Source organism: Salvelinus sp. IW2-2015, unplaced genomic scaffold (genome assembly GCF_002910315.2).
Source record: "Salvelinus sp. IW2-2015 unplaced genomic scaffold, ASM291031v2 Un_scaffold1549, whole genome shotgun sequence".
NCBI lineage: Eukaryota > Metazoa > Chordata > Actinopteri > Salmoniformes > Salmonidae > Salvelinus > Salvelinus sp. IW2-2015.
Genome location: NW_019942981.1, coordinates 1 through 19,813, shown reverse-complemented (window position 1 = coordinate 19,813; position 19,813 = coordinate 1). Strand labels below are relative to the sequence as shown.

At 45.5% G+C, this 19,813-nt stretch overlaps 2 protein-coding genes across 2 annotated transcripts in view; both read right to left on the bottom strand.

Annotated features, from left to right (window-relative positions):
* The window catches only part of LOC112071225 (probable glutamate receptor), a 35,985-nt gene extending 28,267 nt beyond the window's left edge, over positions 1–7,718 (bottom strand). Inside the window, exons 1-4 of the mRNA XM_070439307.1 lie at positions 7,534–7,718; positions 4,989–5,069; positions 1,658–1,689; positions 180–417 (exon numbers count right to left, since the gene is read on the bottom strand). Coding sequence (XP_070295408.1) covers positions 180–417; positions 1,658–1,689; positions 4,989–5,052 — 334 coding nt within the window. The 5' untranslated portion in view covers positions 5,053–5,069; positions 7,534–7,718. The remainder of the gene's footprint in view (positions 1–179; positions 418–1,657; positions 1,690–4,988; positions 5,070–7,533) is intronic.
* Positions 7,719–10,928: 3,210 nt separating this feature from the next.
* LOC112071224 (1-phosphatidylinositol 4,5-bisphosphate phosphodiesterase eta-2-like) lies at positions 10,929–19,455 on the bottom strand (the record flags this gene model as incomplete). Its single annotated transcript, XM_024138678.2, has 3 exons — positions 10,929–14,543; positions 18,652–19,036; positions 19,382–19,455. Coding segments are annotated over 3 exons (2,195 nt in total), but the record flags the coding sequence as incomplete, so codon positions are not given.
* Between the last annotated feature and the right edge of the window lie 358 nt (positions 19,456–19,813).

Here is a 19,813-nt window from a genome sequence, read left to right as displayed (position 1 = left end):
TGTGTGTGTGTGTGGTGTGTGTGTCGTCGTGGGTGCCGTACCGGTGTGTGCCTGCTCTTGTCTCTCCTATCTATCAGGAGCCGAACTGGCGGTTGCCTCTCTGACCCTCACAGCGACCAGGGAGAGGGGTGGAGATGAGCACTCCCTTCATGCAGACGGGCAATTGGTTTCATCCTGACAGGGACCTGGGCTCCGAGCACACTCCCTCAGCTTCCTCTTCCCTTCTCCACGGAGATGCCCTCGGACCACCTCCCCGATCATCCCCAACCAGTTTCCGCTCTCGTCCTGTTGCCCGTATTTTCCATCCTTCACCAGGTGCACGGTGTACTTGAAGTCCAACTTTTTGGCGATCTCCGCCAGCAGATCAATGCAGTACCCCTCCAGCTCAGACCCTTGGGTCATAGTGTATGGTTCTTGCTGGTGGGARTGAATCCGACAAGTGGATCATATTTTAAAAGAGGCACACTAGCATAGAGTTACATAAAATTACTAGAGTGGCTATGTCATAGACCCTCATAAGACAAGAATATGCTGATAATGGTAGCTATCTTGGTCRGGRATACATTCAAATGAGTCTAATTGACCAAGATRGCTGCATTCACACCGCTGTATCCTCTGAAATAGCACACAGATGCAATACTAATTTMTATTTAATKGTTCTATTTAATTCTATGTATACCAGTATATCAACTGTCGTGTCATGTTACAATATTGAGCGCATAACGACATGGGGACTGGCCACGAWTGGCTCCCTAAAATGGTGGAATCTAGTGGATGACGTCATGCGAGATCTAYATTGAACAAAAATATAAACGCAACATTCAACAATTTCAATGATTTTACTGCGTTACAGTTCATATAATGAGGAAATCAGTAAATTTAAATAAATTCATTGGGCCCTAATCTATGGATTTCACATGACTGGGGCAAGTGTGCAGCCAATCAGAATTAGTTTTYCCCCACAAATAGGCTTTATTACAGACAGAAATACTTCTCAGATTCATCAGCTGTCCGGGTGGCTGGTCTCAGACCCATGAATGCACCTTATCAACATTTYTGGGATCTTTTATTTCAACTCATGAACCCAAAACATTACAAGTTGCATTTATATGTTTGTTCAGTATATGATCAGCTGCTTTTACACAGCCATCCTGAGATCCCAATTCTGTCCACACTCGCATGTCAGATTTGCACATTCACACCGCTGTATCCTCTGAAATAGCACACAGATGCAATACTAATTTCCTGCCATTGTTCCTTAAAATGTTGGGGGTGGTTGTCATGGTAATGGCAGGTAAACTGAGCGTCCAGACTGAGGTCAGATAAGAAACATCATAATCTTATCAGGATTGAGAACCACATATGAATGTGGAATAAAATCGGAACTCAAAAGATGAGATTCTATGTTTTTTTCTTTCTATTTAAACATTTTGGGGAAGAAGACTAATAGGTATCAGATCTTTCAATACATCGGAATTGGGCAGCCTGTGTAAACGCAGCCACAGTGTTGTTCGAACACGTGTACCCAATTAAAGTAATTTGATCAGGAGTCATAATGAAATATGAAAATGAGTATGTTTGCTGTCAGATGATATGATATGCATAACAAACTAATTAAAAAAAGTAGTATTAGCATGATGTATATATAATATCTTACCAATATAGTKGTGACGGATAACACCGGGGGCCCTGGAACGACAAAAACAAAAACATGAGAATCGTCACAAACTGCTCTTCAGTGTGTCTGGGTAAATATATGAGAGAATGACAAGAATGTGCAGGCTGAATCAGGTAAAAGGTGGCTATTTGAAGAATCTCAAATATAAAATTGATTTTTGATTTGTTTAACACTTTTTTGTAATACATGATTCCATGTGTCATTTCATAGTTTTGATGTCTTCACTATTATTCTACAATGTAGAAAATAGTAAAAAAAGAATGAATAACGCCTTGAATGTTAGGTGTTGTCCAAACTTGACTGTAAGTGTATATGTATGTACATGAAATTAGTTGCAAAATGAATATGACATATAGTAAGAACGTTGACAAGCGTTATAAGAATATGAATCTTTAATTAAAATAAGAATTTTTGTCCTTCAAACTTTGCTTTCGTCAAAGAATCAGCAATTGCAGCCTGCAGACCTTTGCATTCTCGCTGTCAACTTTGTTGAGGTAAAATCTTGAAGAATTTCAGCCCCATGCTTTTCTGAGCACCTCCCACAAGCTGGTTTTTGGCTTGATGGGCACTCTTACGTACACATACGGTCAAGCTGCTCCACAACAGGTCAATAGGGTTGAGATCCGGTGACTGTGGCTGGCCCTCCATTATAGACAGAATACCACCTGACTGCTTCTTCCCTAAATAGTTCTTGCATAGTTTGGCGCTGTGCTTTGGGTCATTTGTCCTGTTGTAGGAGGAAATTGGGCTCCAATTAAGCGCGTCTCAGGGCGTTGCGAAATGGAGCGATGGCTTTCCTTCTTCAAGATCCCTTTTACCCTGTGCAAATCTCCCACTTTACCACCACCAATGCACCCCAGCCCATCACATTAGCCTTCATTTCTGCAAGACAAGAATGACTGATGAGTTTCAGAAGAAGTTATTTGTTTCTGGCATTTTGAGCCTGTAATCGAACCCACAAGCTGATGCGCCAGTACTCACCTAGTCTAAAGGCCAGTTTTTATTGTTTCTTTTAATTAGCACAACAGTTTTCAGCTGTGCTAAACATAATTGCAAAAGTGTTTCTAATGATCAATAAGCCTTTTAAAATGATGAACTTGGATTAGCTAACACAACGTGCCATTGGAACACAGGAGTGATGGATGCTGATAATGGGCCTCTGTACGCCATGTAGATATTCCATTAAAATTTCAAATCAGTTTCCAGCTTACAATAGTCATTTACAACATTAAAACAATGTCTAACACTATTTTCTGATCAATTTTATTTTATTTCAATGGACACATTTTTTTGCTTTTCTTTCAAAACAAGGACTTTTCTAAGTGACCCAAACGTTTAACGTTAGTATTAATATAAACTTAGTCCAAAAAGAAACGTCCTCTCACTGTCAACAGAGACATCTTTCTCTTCCATTTTGGGGGCAATGCAGGGGGACAGTAATGGTGTACCACATGGCTGTGTTTTAAACCCCCTGTGGTGAGACTAAAGTGGGGTCCAACCCATCCTGCTCTGCCCTAAATACATGTTCTGGCACAACCTCCCCCCCCCCCTCCAACCCCTCCACCAGAAAAGGGGAAGTCGAAGTCACCCTTTCCAATCCCCCTCCCTCTTTTAGACATTATGCATGGCACTCAAACTTGTTTTCCTTGCCGTCGATTGACTGTGACCAATGCCATTTCAGCGTGTCCGCTTCAGRACCTAACAAGCCCTGCCAAAGTTGGAGGCGGGGAAGCGGAGGTGCCGGCGCAGTCGGGGTACTCCCTTGGTGTCACATGGTGTCAGTGACATACTGACACACATCAACAGTCATTTGTAAAAAGACCACTGGCGTCGACCTACAAGCCCACGGAGAAGCCGGTCATTTCGCGGGCTTGCCCCGAGCCATTGACTTCAAGYTCAATTGATTTATTATACTCTTTTGTTGGCCATGGCAGGCATCCTCTCAGATGACTTGTGAGAAATTGTCGGCTGCCAGATCTGATGCGGCCCTGGYGCTTTGAACGCGGTTCCAGCCGTCCAGCCTTGGTCAATGGGAAGAGTCAGATGTCGAGACACTAACCATTTTGGGGTGCCTTCCCACAGGCTAAAACATGCTGGGATGCTGGAGGACTTTCAAAGGCTGGTTCTATTAAAGCTGCACTGCTCTAGAAGAGACTATTGACTGTCACAGCAGTATGTTTTCTAAATGTATTCACTTCATTCAACATTTTCACCCCAAATTCCTATAAATAATCTAAAATAGTTCAGAGGCGTCTTGACTACTTATAAGACCACTAGGGGTCACTATAGTAAAATGGTTAACAAGTACCCTGCACAGTAACAGGGAAAGGGGGATACCCAGTCAGTTGTACAACTGAATGCATTCAACTGAAATGTGTCTTCCACAWTTAACCCAACCCCTCTGAATCAGAGGAAGTGATTCTGGGAGATTTTGTTGTTTTTAATAAGGGACTCAGCCTGGTCTCATTGACTAGAAATAACATAGTAAATGTAAATCTGGGACACTCAAATTAGTATGATATGTTAAGGYTATTTAGCAACTTTTCAACTACTTAGCATGTTAATTCCTAAACKTAACCCTAACCTAGCTAACATTAACATTAGCAARTTAACCACCAAGCTARCCACCAAGCTAACGTTAGCCACAAATGAGAATTTGTGACATATCATTTGTATTACAAATTGCCCCCAACCACAGATGTAGGATCTAACGTTAGGATTGTTACCAATATCTGACCCTGGATTTATGGCTATAGTAGCAGCTTTACTGAGAATACCTGTTCCTAGGAATACCTGCYCCTTCCATGACAGACTGACCAGGTGAAAGCTATGATCCCTTATTGATGTCACTTACTAAAACACTTCAATCAGTGTAGATGAAGGGGAGGAGACAGGTTGAGGAAGGATTTTTAAGCATTGAGACATGGAATGTGTATGTGTGCCATTCAGAGGGTGAATGGACAAGACAAAATATTTAAGTGCCTTTRAACGGGGTATTGTAGTAGGTGCCAGGAGCACCGGTTTGAGTATGTCAAGAACTGCAACGATGCTGGGTTTCTCATGCTCAACAGTTTCCCGTGTGTATCAGTAATGGTCCACCAAAGGACATCCAGCCAACTTGACACAGATGTGGGAAGCAGTGGAGTCAACATGGGCCAGCAGCCCTGTGGAATGCTTTTGACACCTTGTAGTCCATGCCCTGACAAATTGAGGCTGTTCTGAGGGCAAATGGGGGTGCAACTCAATATTAGGAAGGTGCTCCTAATGTTTTGTACACTCAGTGTATACCATGTGATATATTTATATTTACCTGCAGTGCAGACAACAGCCAGCAGTGCCACCACACACACAGCCAATCCAATAAAGGCTTTCATGTCGTCACCTTCTGAACCTGAGAATTAAAAGGCGAAAACAGTTCAGTGACAAAGTTAAAATGTATAATACATTTTTACATAATTTATTTTGTTGATTAGAAGCTCATTAATTTCAGTTTGTATCAACAGATATGTGAGTGTAATAAAAACGTATAATAAATAACTTATAATAAAAAGCTGTGTGTCAAATTAAGTTAAGCAAACTGACAATTTCTCTAGAAATAATAATGTCCAGAGGTCAAATGGGAGTTATACATAGTAAAATATATACAGTACAGTACCAGTCAAATATTTGGACAAACCTACTCATTCAACTTTGGCGACTACTCATTCAAGGGTTTTTCTTTATTTGTACTATTTTCTACATTGTAGAATAACAGTGAAGACATCAAAACTATGAAATAACACACATGGAATCATGTAGTAACTAAAAAGTGTTAAACAAATCAAAATATATTTTATATTTGAGATTCTTCAAAGTAGCCACCCTTTGCCTTGATCACAGCTTTGCACTCTTGGCATTCTCTCAACCAGCTTCATGAGGAATGCTTTTYCAACAGTCTTGAAGGAGTTCCCTCACTCTRCAGTCCTACTCATCCCAAACTATAATGCAGCACTCCATCACTCTCCTTCTTGGTCAAATTGCCCTTCCACAGCCTGGAGGTGTGTTTTGGGTCATTGCCTGTTGATGAAACAAATGATAGTCCCACTAAGCGCAAACCAGATGGGATGGCATATCGCTGCAGAATGCTGTGGAAGCCATGCTGGTTAAGTGTGCCTGGAATTCTAAATAAATCACTGACAGTGTCACCAGCAAAGCACCCCCACACCATCACATCTCCTCCTCCATGCTTCACGGTGGGAAAAACACATGCGGAGGTCATCCTTTYACCTACTAACCSAATTTGTAAGTCGCTCTGGATAAGAGCGTCTGCTAAATGACTTAAATGTAAATGTTAAATGTACTCTGCATCTCACAAAGACAAAAATCTCAAATTTGGACTAAGACGAAAGGACAGATATCTACTGGTCTAATGTCCATTGCTGGCGTTTCTTGGCCAAGGCAAGTCTCTTCTTCTTATTGGTGTCCTTTAGTAGTGGTTTCTTTGCTGCAATTTGACCATGAAGGCCTGATTCACACAGTTTCCTCTGAACAGTTGATGTTGAGGTGTGTCTGTTACTTGAACTCTGTGAAGCATTTATTTGGGCTGCAATCTGAGGTGCAGTTAACTCTAATGAACTTATCCTCTGCAGCAGGGGTAAATCAGGGTCTTCCTTTCCTGTGGCGGTCCTCATGAGAGCCAGTTCCATCATAGAGCTTGATGGTTTTTGTGACTGCACTTGAAGAAACTTTCAAAGTTCTTGACATTTTCCGTATTGACTGAACTTCATGTCATATAGTAGTGATGTTGTTTCGCTTTGTTTATTTGAGCTGTTCTTGCCAAAATATGGACTTGGTCTTTAACCAAATAGGGCTATCTTCTGTATACCACCCCTACTTTGTCACAACACAACTGATTGGCTCAAACACATTAAGGAAAGAAATTCCACAAATTAACAAGGCACACCTGTTAATTGAAACGCATTCCAGGTGACTACCTCATGAAGCTGGTTGAGAGAATGCCAAGAGTGTGCAAAGCTGTCATCAAGGCAAAGGGTGGCTACTTTGTTGAATATAAAATATATTTTGATTTGTTTAACACTTTTTTGGTTACTACATGATTCTATATGTGTTATTTCATAGTGTTGATGCCTTCACTATTATTCTACAATGTAGAAAATTGTAAAAAATAAAAAAATAAAAACCTTGAATGAGTAGGTGTCCAGACTTTTGACTGATAGGTATATATATTTATTTTATCAGATTGAGGGTAATATTGGCTCAGGTTATAGCAATCGGATTTCATGTAGGACTTTTTAACAAATACTTTTTTKCTAACCAAGGACAATGCTTTCCAAATTGTGGGTTGGGACTCACTGACAGACCACACCTAGAGATTGGGTTGTAGTTACAACACATGGTTTGGTCTATCTGGTTCGTCACAAGGTTAAAATGCAACTTTATTTCTAATAAAAACATTGGACGTCCTACACCAGAATTTCACAATAAGTTCTAGTTTGGGGGTCATAATGCAAAGGAAATGTAATAGACCATGCCTCATCTCACAGCACATACACTTCAACAATAAGGCACGAGGAGGTGTAGTATATGGCCAATATACCACGGCTAAGGGCTGATCTTAGGCACRAGAGCAGTAAAAAAAWAAAWWAWAAWAATCACTCCCGTGGTATACGGTCGGATATACCACGGCTGTCAGCCAATCAGCATTCAGTGCTCGAACCACAAMGTTTATAATTATTAATAGATGACACATGGAAGAGAAAGCTTCTAAATGTTTTTTTTTAAGGAAGTACAACAGAAATAAGATGCTGCCAATCAAAATTCACTGTAAAAGAAAAGAGTACTGTCTGATTCCTTACCTTAGATGTTCTGTCCTACGTGGTAGAGAAGTGGAAGGATGGAAACKAAGTAGTGAATGAAGAGGGCCGGTTGGGAGCAGTTTAAGGAGGGGGGAGCAGATATCACACAACCCACATTTATAAAGGGGTTGGATATTGAAGGACGACAGCGAGTTGCATCCCAATTAATCTCTGCTTTCTTCCAAAGTGTGCACTTGTTCACTTCCTTTGGTACAAATGCTAGCTTAGCCAGCTTTATAGAGTGCTACACATCAAGATGGCCAGGTTACATAAGAGAAAGAGCCCCCAAATCCGCCTATTTAAGTCAATGTGTAACAATCCAGATGATAGTCATGTTGTCAGGTTACATAAGAGAGAGCCCCCAACATGCCCTATTAAGTCAATGTATAACAATCCAGATGGATAGTCATGTTGTCAGGTTACATAAGAGAGAGCCCCAACATCGCCCTATTTAAGTCAATGTGTAACAATCCAGATGGATAGTCATGTTTCAGGTTACATAAGAGAGAGCCCCAACATCCCTATTTAAGTCAATGTGTAACAATCCAGATGGATAGTCATGTTGTCAGGTTACATAAGAGAGAGCCCCCAACATCGCCCTATTTAAGTCAATGTATAACAATCCAGATGGATGTCATGTTTGTCAGGTTACATAAGAGAGAGCCCCAACATCGCCCTATTTAAGTCATGTTAACAATCCAGATGGATAGTCATGTTGTCAGGTTACATAAGAGAGAGCCCCCAACATCGCCTATTTAAGTCAAGTGTAAACAATCCAGATGGATTAGTCATGTTGTCAGGTTACATAAGAGAGAGCCCCCAACATCCCTATTTAAGTCAATGTGTAACAATCCAGATGGATAGTCATGTTGTCAGGTTACATAAGAGAGAGCCCCCAACACCCTTTTAAGTCCAATGTTAACAATCTGGTAATAACTGTACTTCTATTATCTGTAGACTCAATCCCGTCTGTACAAAGTGATCACATCAACTCCACCAAGCAACAGGCCACTGATTGGTTCTCTTATTTGGAACTACAGGCTATGAGTTTTGGATTGGTGCACACTAGCAGCTTAGAGAGTGATGCATATCAAGAAGGCAAGGCTTGTTTTTGTCAGGTTACACAAGAGTCCCTCTCATCCTGGCCTTGTTGGCAGCCAATGGAACAGATACTGTTCCCAGAAATCAGGGGGGGGAAGAGTGGCGCAAAGAGGGGCAGATTTCTGACCCTGACGAATCCTTTGGGAATCATCAGGAGGTTGGAACCAGAGGGAAGATATGTGGTCACTGAAAACAAGTGTCCTATTCTTGAAGCTAACTCTAAAAAGAGTTATTTTCAGAAGAACAGTGCTAGAGAGGGAGAGATATCTGTTTGTAGAATCATTCTTTTGAGGAAGTGGCCAGAGTTAGTGCATAATAACAGATCTAAAAAATCTTGATGAGGTAACAAGTTGTTTTTTCTGTCCTAGAAGTTAATTGGTAAAGAGCTGAATGAAGGTTCAACCTGTTTATTGTGGTATTGGGCAGAGTTAGCTTGTTCGGTTAGTTCATGTTAATCCCCTTGACAACATCCAAAAGACTTGAATTCAATAATCAGAGAAGTACTTACTAGGTACCCAAGCAGCCCGTTCAAATGAACTAAAGAGATTAACACAGGGTAATTAACTCATCTTTTTCATGTTGTATACTTTGGAAGAACGCCTGGGACTGTGGCAACAGAAGGTATAGAGGAGGAGTTCAGTCTTACAAACTTTATTTACTTAATTCCATACATCTCAATTTCTTCCAGAGAAATCCAAAAGTTGTGAGTTCGGAGTGATTGGGGGGGGCTGGAGTTTGGTGTGAGGCATTCAAGCCCCGGTGACACCACCATTCCCTCAGTTCAGTAGTGACTCAAAAGGGCTCCAGATTGAACCATGGTCAACCGACTTGATACATACGGTTTGAAGAGGGGAGTCGAAGTGCCCTTGGAATCCTAATGAAGCAGTCTTTTGTGAAGCMTTTCCCAGTACAAAATAAGCGGCCTGGCTATAGCCAACAGTTCCACCAGAGGTGTCCGTTGCCTTGGCAACGCCAGACAAAAAAAAATGTTGATGGTCGACTGTTGTCCGTTGAGTGACAGGTCAGTAGAGCGAAAGTATAAACGAGGCTTTAACCGTCTAAACACTATGCTTCTGGTGCTTTGCCATATGTAGCATAACCCGTCTGTCATCCTTTAGCCAGCAAGGCATTAGTTCTTTGATGACATTTGAAGCCTTTGGAAGGCCTTGAGAGGTTYATGAGGGCTTTAAGCCTTAAAAAGTTGTACTTCAGTTAGTGTGACGACTACATTTTGTCTTCCAAAACCTTGGGGTCGCAAATGTAATAGAAAGGATGATGTTTATTTAAAAAAATATATATATATATACAGTATATATATATACAGTATATATATATTGGGCATGTATTGTGGACCGAGTCACTGTTCTGGAACATTTCTCCCCATCAGGGAGTGTGATGAACTACGCCAATGAGATTGGGAGAGTTGGTCAACACAGTCCAGGCAGTTCATAATGAGGTTGGGAGAGGTGGTCAACACAGTCCAGGCAGTTCATAATGAGGTTGGGAGAGGTGATGGTTGGTCAACACAGTCCAGGCAGGCAGTTCATAATGAGGTTGGGAGAGGTGATGGTTGGTCAACACAGTCCAGGCAGGCAGTTCATAATGAGGTTGGGAGAGGTGGTCAACACAGTCCAGCCAGGCAGTCAGTCCATTATTATGGCAGCTAGCGAAGCCGCCTTGCCAAAACCGAGCGTTTTTACATGGGGAAAGGGGGAAACCTAGTCAGTTGTCCAACAATGTATTCAACTGAAATGCGTCTTCCGCATTTAACCCAACCCCTCTGAATCAGAGAGGTGCGGGGAGGGGGGGGCTGCCTTAATCAACATCCATGTCTTCGGTGCCCGGGGAACAGTGGGTTAACTGCCTTGCTCAGGGGCAGAACGACAGATTTTTACCTTGTCAGCTCGGGGATTCGATCCAGCATCGACACCGGTGCCCCCGCACATCGACTGTRCCGGTACCCCCTGTWTATAGCCCTGCTATTGTTATTTACTGCTGCTCTTTAATCAGTTGTTACTTTTTTTTAAATGTTGTATTATTCTTAAAGCATTGTTGGTTAAGGGCTTGTATTGTAAGTAAGCATTTCACTGTATGGTCTACACCTGCTGTATTCGGCACATGTGACAAATACAATTTGATTTGGCCCAACGCTCTAACCAGTAGCCCACATGGTGCAACCATGTCAACCTCTGTAGGGATAYGTTCAACTGACTTCTCATTTTGTTGGAATATAAATCTCCGGTCCGAACACTGAGGCACGAGTGCRACGTTGAATTAACAAAATAAGCTTGTTAAATATACAGGAGAGATTTATTCAGTTCATAATTACATCTGGTTTTTACTTCAATAATATTCCTAAAGTTTTGCAGAGAACTGGCATGGCAGCGCAAACGGTACAGAACAAATAAACATGCTTGGAAACGGGGTCAATGCTATCTGGTTGAGTATCTACAAAGACAGTGTAGCCAATCACCATTCAACAGCCTGAACACTGAGCAAGACAAGAAGTCGTCGACAAATCAGTTCCCATATAAAAAAACTTTTTTGTATAATAAAATAAGAGAGACGTACATAACAGTGTTTAAAAACATGCAGTCAAATTAACAGGTAGCAGGAGTAGAGTCTTGATGGTAAAAAAAACAACACTCCCACTGTGTTGTCTAGAATAAAATAACTTGCATGGTACAGTTTTCCAAATCMCTGGCAGCTCACTCAAATCACACTTCACTGTACTCACAAAATTTAAAAAGTTGGATTTAAGACTTTTTAGGAAAAAAAATAATTATTGTTGCCATTTACTYTTAACCTTTTCAGTAAAGACTCCACATTGACTAAACAACAATCTTTACATTTTTCCCATAATCTGCAATATATTACACTTGTTTAAGTTGTTTACAAATATTGCTAGCACATGGCTGGGCTACTGGTGATACATAATGAGTTAACACAGTTTATTATTCAATCTTAAAAGACATGATCAAGAACTTTGGCGACTAGTAAGTATTTTATAAACCTCCCGCTTTGGGCTGGATGTGTCAACATGTAAATCATACATGCAGAATCTATGAGAATAATTACTGTCTAACCTCAAATTAGCCACGGAATCTCTAGTTTGAAAGCTGGAAGGCGTGCGGCGCCATTTTTCCCCACATGGGTCAGCCCCCGAGCAATTCAAGTTCAAGCCAATGAGCTTCAGCCCTTCGCCGTTTGAGTGACAGCTAGCAAGATACACACACAGCAGAGCAAAAGAGAGAGCTAAGATGTGATGTACGCAGTTTTCGAGGACCAGTTTTGTCTCATGAGCGCTACTTTCAGAACTACTGGCTCAATAAATATCTACAAAAAAAAACAGAACATCTCTACACATTTTAAAAGTACAGTATATACATATCGTTAAAATTTTAAGTTTAAAAAGGGTTTTAGAATAGTAAAACTCCACTAATGGTTGTCTATTGCTACTTTAGGATCAGGTCAACTCACAATAAATACTCAAAACATAAAAGTCTTTGAACCTAGACAGTCAGGCATATAAAAACTTGGAAGTCACTGTGTACCTAGACAGTCAGGCATATAAAAACTTGGAAGTCACTGTGTACCTAGACAGTCAGGCATATAAAAACTTGGAAGTCACTGTGTACCTAGACAGTCAGGCATATACAAACATGGATGTCACGGTTTACCTAGACAGTCAGGCATATACAAACATGGTAGTCACTGTGAACCTAGACAGTCAGGCAGGCATTGCTTTTCCAATCACATTCCACCGTTCCTCATTTGGTGCAAACAAATGAGTGCATTGGTAAAGGATGCTTTCATTAGACAACTCATTGCTGTTTCTATTATTTCTGAGCAATTAGTTGGTGTTTGTTGTGACCATTGTGGTAAAAATGACTAGTCCATCCTTTGTGACCAGCTAAGCATTTGCTATGTATAGGTGTTCATAGTTGATGTGAGTTACTGAACACATTGACCAAAGTAAAACGGTGCTTGTGACTGTCTGGAAGTAGCATTATTCTGCTTGATTAAATACATTTAAAAACACATCCTATCAAGATATACAGAATGTCATTCTTTTAAAAATTACAATTTACCTTCCTAGAAAGCTGGATGGAAATTTAAATGAGTTATGCTTCAGTGTCTCTCTCACGCTCAGTTCCAAAAGGAGTCTGATTCTCAGAGCTTGAGCATGAAAAAGACCTCGTKGTTGTCAGAGTTCAGAGAGGTCTGGGACTGTCTGTTGGGGGGCCCTGGGGTGCTGAGCTGGCTCAGCAGGTCCAGGCTAGCGCAGGGGCTCCGGGCTACGCAGCACGCCCCCTCCGGGTTCCCCCGCTCCTCCATGGGGCAACCGCCACTGCTAATACTAGCGTTAGCAGCGCCAGTAGCAGGGTGGGACTGGTTGAGACCCTGCAGCCTCTGCCTCTCTTGGGCCTGCTTAGCCCTGTTGGCGATGTAGCGCACCCTGCTCTGGCTTCGGGACGACGTCCTCCGTAGCGGGGGCTCCTCCTGAGGCTCCTCCAGGGGCCCCTGCCGCACCTGGGGGGCAAAGTCGCGAGCTGTCAGGGGCTCCACGTCCGTCAGCCTCCTCAGCTGCTCAGTTAGGTCGCTGGGCAGCCGGGGCCTCTGGGGAWTATGGTTAGGGTAACCCTGCCGCAGGTCGTTCCGGGAAGGCCTAATGATGAAGCTGCGGGTGATGCTGCGGTACTTGCTGTCAAAGTTGCAGGCAATGTCATCCGAGGTCAAGTCCCCCAGGCTCTTAGACATAGAGGCCACGGTATCCAGGGGGCTGGTTGCGGCAGCAGCAAGGGCTTCTGCAGCAGAGGGCCTCTTAGCTGGGGGGGAGGAATGCTTCAGCCCTTCCATGTAGAGGCGGCTCCAGGTGTGCCTCCTCTGGGTTATTCTGCTGGGTGAGTCCACTGGAGGCTCCCTGGGGGCGCCGAGGGGCCTGGGCTGCAGTTCGTCTTCTGGTTCCCCCAGGTGGCCCTGCAGGAGGTTGGGGTTGGACTTGCTCTTGCTGACCTGCAGCGTCTCCAAGGAGGCTATGGCAGAGCGTGGCCGGTTGACCCAGGAGGGTGGGTCCGGGAAGATGTCGCCCGGGGAGGTTCTGTTGCTCAGACAGGTGAGGCTCTTCCTGGCCAGATTGGGCAAGGACAGGTCAATGACGGTGTCGTTGGACGATATGCTGGAGGATGAGGACACGCTGTCTCTGTGGCTGCATGACTTGGGCTCCAGCTTGCTCCACAGCCGGTCRTTCAGGGTGGCGTCGGTGCACACCTCTGGCATTACTGATGACTGCTGCTGCCCCCCAGCCACCGCCTGCACGTGGCCCTCGATTTTGGTCCTTCTGACAGGCGTGTTCAATGGGCTGCTGCCAAACAGAGCTCTCAGGGCCTGGACTTTCCGAGGGCTGGCGTCTAYAGAGGRGTCGGCGAGAGGAACAGGGGACTTYGCACTTGGCTCAGTCTTGAGCTCAGCATCGTCCTTTGTGTGGCCTGACTGTGTATACGGTGCTTCYTCTCGGCTTGGAGAGTGCTCCCTGGGTGACGAGGTGCCATCATCGACCCGGGGGTCTCCGCTGTACTGTGAGGGTTTCAGGTCTTTGGGGTCATGTGTCACAGGGGCCGAGGTAGTCCTGTGAAGGGCAGGTGGTCTCTTGTTGTCCCCTCTACCGTTGACGGGACCCTCCTCCCCCCTACCGTTGACGGGACTGTCCGCCTCACTGTTAGAAGCCGGGGATGAGGTGAAGATGGTGATTGCTGTGGATATAGGGAGCGGTGGAGGTGGGGAGTGACGTGTGGATGAGTGGTCTGCTGGAGTGGAAGAGGAGTGAGTGAGATGGCGRTCCCCCAGATCATCAGCGATTGGTGCGAGCAGTCGAATAGGGGGAGCTGGTCTCTGCACTGTGGAATGGTCTGGGGAGGAGGAGAAGAGAAGCACCAGATCTGTAAGCACAGGACTACATTCATTATCAACAGTCAAAATGGTTACTACAAGTAGCATACTGTACATATAGTATCATTATGTGGGTCTTATGATGCATACAGCATATACACAAATATGATGTTTCACACTAAACATAACTGCAATTCAACATATGCTTATGGGTTCAATCAGCATTCACGGTAAAACACTGCTTATGTCATCTCAATTTGAAATCMCCTTTACATTTCTAAAAATCAGGGAATCTGTAACGTTTAAACTATAAAGACTAAATAGAGCACTAAAATGGGACCTTGATGGATAGATGCCTAAATKACCRATATTCATTCTGATGAATTGCGTGCATACACTGATGATCAGGATGGTTCTGACCTGAAAACATAACAGTATGGCAACAATGGAATGGTAATTACCAGCAGTGTAGTTATGAGTGTAATGATGATTCACACAAGTGAGACTCCATGTGCCCCAAAACACAGTSAAATACTCCCAAATCATTCTCGTGAAATCTGTGTCCCTAGCTCAACCTCGACATGCTTGCCCTAACACAGTGCAAAGTGTGTTGACGACAAAGTGTGTTGTTAAACCCCATCTGTGACTCTGACTACCTGGGTCATATTAATTAGTRCGTAACGTAGCAAACACGTTTTGCAACGGAAATCAAAAACAAGTGTTGATTATTAGAGAAGKTCAGGTACCGTAGTCCCTGATCCAGTCTGCGTACACGGTGCTCACAGAGACTGGGTGAAGGGAGTGAAGGAGGGTTATGAAGACAGTCAAGGCACAGTGAATGAGCAGAAAACAGTGGGTGAGGGTGCAGACATTCAAGGGTTCTYGTTACCTGGCTTTTGTCATCCCCTCAATTCTGCACTAGGAACAGAGAGAGCGTGCAAGAGGGACAGAACAAAGGAGGTTAGCACAACTGGATGAACGAGAGAGAAGTGCAGAGGAGAGCGCTGAAGCAAGAGTGCGTAGAGTAATTTGAGAAAATKTATAAAGTATCAGAATACTACTCAATTATAAGGGCAAAAACGATCAACTTCACAATATCACGTTTCTAAACTATTTAAAAACCATRTCTACAACAGATAGTCCACTGAAATATACTGTGCTGTGAAAAGACAGTACAACTTACCACAAATTAATTACAGACAGWAACACAAGAGAGCCTCTGTGTGTTATGTGAAAGGGTAGCAGCTGAAGCTGAGTTTACAGATTGAAGGGAAAAGTTGAGAAATATTCTGACGAGTAATAGAATAGAAATACTTTGTGCTAAATGTATGGTGAACATCCTTCATTGTAACCTAACCTCGTCCCAAAGGAAGAAACAACCTCACCCCCAAAAATGATCCAACTTGTGATTTCCTTTGATGTAATGCACTGAGTGGGAGATACTAAGTCTGGGTGAGCAGGGGTGAGAGGACAGCTGGTGTTCATCATGGTTTGGACCAGGAGAGGTGGAGGGCTCCCCCCCCCCCCCGGGTCAAGTCATATGATGGTTTGGCTCTTTCACTTTTGGGGGAGATGTTTTATGTTCATTGTTACCAAGGGGTTGAGTTCTAGAGTGACATGGGGCCTTTCAAACCAAACGAGGTGGTGTACATTCCATAGATTAGTGAATTTGACATTATTTGTTGTATTTTCTTGTACTTGCTGTATTTTATCTGAGTGATGAAATACTTTTCTTACAACTCATTACTAGTTTGCTACAACATTATTACAACTATGCCTTTTAGTACCACTGAGCTCATCAATTCTACTAACGATGGGTATTTAGTGGGAATGTATGAGCTAATGAGCTAATGTAAAATTTGATTGGTGAGGGGTTCAGCGTTCTTCAACTCTACGAGGTCTGGAGCCTGCTGGTTTTCTGTTCTACCTGATCAATAATTGCATCCAGCCGGTGTCCCCAGTTCTAAATCAGCCCTGTCCACGCCTTGGTTAGAGGGGAACAATGGAGAGAAAAAGCAGTGGAACCGAGGTCCAGAGTTGGTCTAGACAAAAGGGTTACACTAGTGGCGAGGGAACCGGAGGTCTAGACAAAAGGGTTACATAGTGGGCGAGGATAACCGAGGTCCTAAATGAAAAAGGGTTACACTAGTGGGAGGGAACCGGAGGTCTAAAAGACAAAAGGTTACACTAGTGGGCCGAGGGAGACGGGGTCTACTATGATACAAAAGGGTTACACTAGTGGCGGAGGGGAACCGGAGGTTCTAGATTGACAAAAGGGTTACACTGGTGGCGAGGAGACCGGAGGTCTATGACAAAAGGGTTACACTAGTGGGCAGGGATACCTGGTAGGTCTACGACAAAATGGGTTACAAACTCGTGGGCGTAGGAATACGCTGGAGGTCTAGACAAAAGGGTTCACTAGTGGCGAGGGAAACCGGGGTCTAGACAAAAGGGCTTAACACTAGTGGCGAGGGAACGGAGTCCTTAGACAAAAGGGGTTACATCTAGTGGCGAGGGAACGCGGAGTCTAGACAAAGGGTTACTAGGGTCGAGGACGAAGTTAATAGAAGGTTCGTGGCGAGGGAACCGGAGGCTCTACTAAGGTACATAGGCGAGAAGGGGTATAACAAGTTAAAGTGGCAGGGAACCGGAGGTCTAGACAAAAGGGTTACAACTGGTGGGAGGGAACCGAGGTCTAGAAAAAAGTTACACTGGATGGAACCTGTAGCTAAAGAACTAATTAGGTGAAGATGAGGAACGGTAGGTTCTAGACAAAAGGGGTTACCTGAGGTGGCGAGGGAACGCGAGGTTCTAGACAAGGTCTCTTAGTGGAGAAGAAGTAACTTGATAGGTGGAAGAACCGGAGGTCTAGACAAAAGGGTGACGAGTGGTGAGGGAACCGAAGGTCTGAACCCTGAAGGTAATTGATTGGTGGAAGAACCGAGGTCTAGACAAAAGGGTGATTTTGATTAGTGAGGGGACCTGGGTTCTAGACTACATTATAAACCCATAGACATCAGCTCTCTGAAGGGTGGGTCCTCCGGGGGTACTGCTCACAGCACATGGCTTACAACTAGGGGATCAGCACTGCACAATGGGCTCACTATGTCAGCTGTAAGGGACTGCTGTGGGGGCTTCTAAAGCACCTCTATGGGTACTACTGTGGRCACTGCAATGGCAGCTCCACCTTACCGGCAAAGAACATGGGGGATTTACTGCGCAGCYCRTCCATCTTCTGAGCAAAGAGGAGGTTCATCTCACGCTGCAGGGTGCCCACGGCGAGCCTGCCGCTGTCAAGAACCCCTCGCGGAGGCAGCATAGGGGCCAGCTCGAGGCTCCCCAGGCTCTCACAGCTGCTGCAACTGTCACTGAGCGACACGCTGTCACAGTCGGAGCTGCTGACGGTAGTGCCAGGGGCCGGGCCGCAAGCACTGCCGTAGTTGGACAGCGGGGCGCTGCTCCGGCAGTCGGAGGTGAGCGTCGTAAGCGGGGAGGTCGGAGGGGAGGGGAAGTGCCGGTGGGGCATGATGCAAGAGCAGGCGTTCCTCTCGGCGGGGTCAGGGTGAGCCTCAGTGGGGTCAGGGTGAGCCTCAGTGGGGTCAGGGTGAGCCTCAGTGGGGTCAGGGTGAGCCTCAGTGGGGTCAGGGTGAGCCTCAGTGGGACAGGTGTCCAGAGTTTGATGGGCTCTGGCCCGGGACCTGGGAAAGGGGATAGGTCGGAAGAACGCCTGGGGCTGGAACAGGGGCAGGGCCTCAGCTCTGGGCTTGGACTGGGCCAGGGACTCATCAGGCTGGGCTGCAGCCAGGGCCTGCGGTTTGGGCTTTGGCTTGGGTTGAACCTGACTGAAGGGAGTGGGACAGCGGAAGGCTCTCTCAGGCCTCTCTGTCCACGCCTTGGTCCTCTCTCCCCATTTCTCCTCATCCTTGAACTCCCTCTCCTCTGGGCTTTCCTTGGAGCTAAYTACACAGATCATGCARTTGGAGGACACCCCCATCCTGCCACYGCTGTTGAGGGCCACGCRGGAAAACACTCCATGTTTCTCATTCAAGGAGTCGTGGCAGCACAGCCGAWTGACCTGCTTTAGGGGCTCGCTCACGGAATATCGGAGGAAGCGAGGTGAGCCCTTACCTTTGCCCTYGTCGGGGTGGAAAGCCTCGTTGGTGCCATGGTGCCTGTTGGTRCCTTGGCGTGATGCGGCGGGGGCAACGGCGGCCGTGGTGTCCCAGGTGCCCTGGTGGAGCAGCGGGGGCTGGGAGGAAGCAATGAGGTGGCTGTCCTCTAACTCCCGGTCCTCGCTGGTGCCTTCTGAGCGGTAGTCTTTGGTGTCGATGGCGATCTCGGGGAAACCCTTCTTGACCTTGGGCAGGACCTTGGTGGGCGCGCTGGCCGTGCGGCGCAGCAGGTGGGCGCCGAACGTGTGCTTATGGCTGAGCTGTGCAGCAGCATGGCTGTCSAGAGAAGCCTGCTTTGGGTTTCTGTGAAACAGCCCTTTGATGCCGCTGGCCACCTTGCCCTGAGAACAAGAGACGAGACAAACCAACATCATGAACTGGTTCACTATAAGCATTTACCTGGACATACAGTACTGACAGAGAGGGGGGAGGGTCACCATGTACAGAGAGGGGGGAGGTCACATGTACATGAGAAGGGGGTAAGGTCGACATGTACAGAGAGGGGGGAGGTCCTTAAAGGGGCACCATGTACAGAGAGGGGGCACCAGTTAAGGGGGTAGCACCATATGTACAGAGAGGGGGGCCGATCACCATGAGTACGAAGAAGGACGGGAGAGCGTTGCACATGTAAAAGAAGGCCATGTAAGGAGGGGGGAGGTCCATGTACAGAGAGGGGGAGGTGCAACCATGTACAGGAGGGGAGGGCCCATGTACTGGTCAGGGGACCTGTACAGAGAGGGGCGGGAGGTCACCGCCGCGCCTGTAACAGAGAGGGGGGGAAGGTCACCGCTGTACAGAGAGGGGAAGGTCACCGATGTCCAGAGAGGGGGCGAAATCTACGCATGTACAGAGAGGGGGGGGGTCACCAATGTACAATGAGAGGGGGGCGGTCACCTTACGGTAGGCGAACGGCAATGGACAGAGAGGGGGGGGCCACCATGTACAGAGAGGGGGGAGGAGGTCACCATGTCAGAGAGGGGGGGGGGTCACCATGTGCAGAAGAGGGGGGATAGGTAACCATGGTTTTGGTACATGAGAGGGGGAAGGGGTCAGCCATGTACAGAGAGGGAGGGAAGGGTCACCATGTACAGAGAGGGGGGATGTACCATGTACAGAGT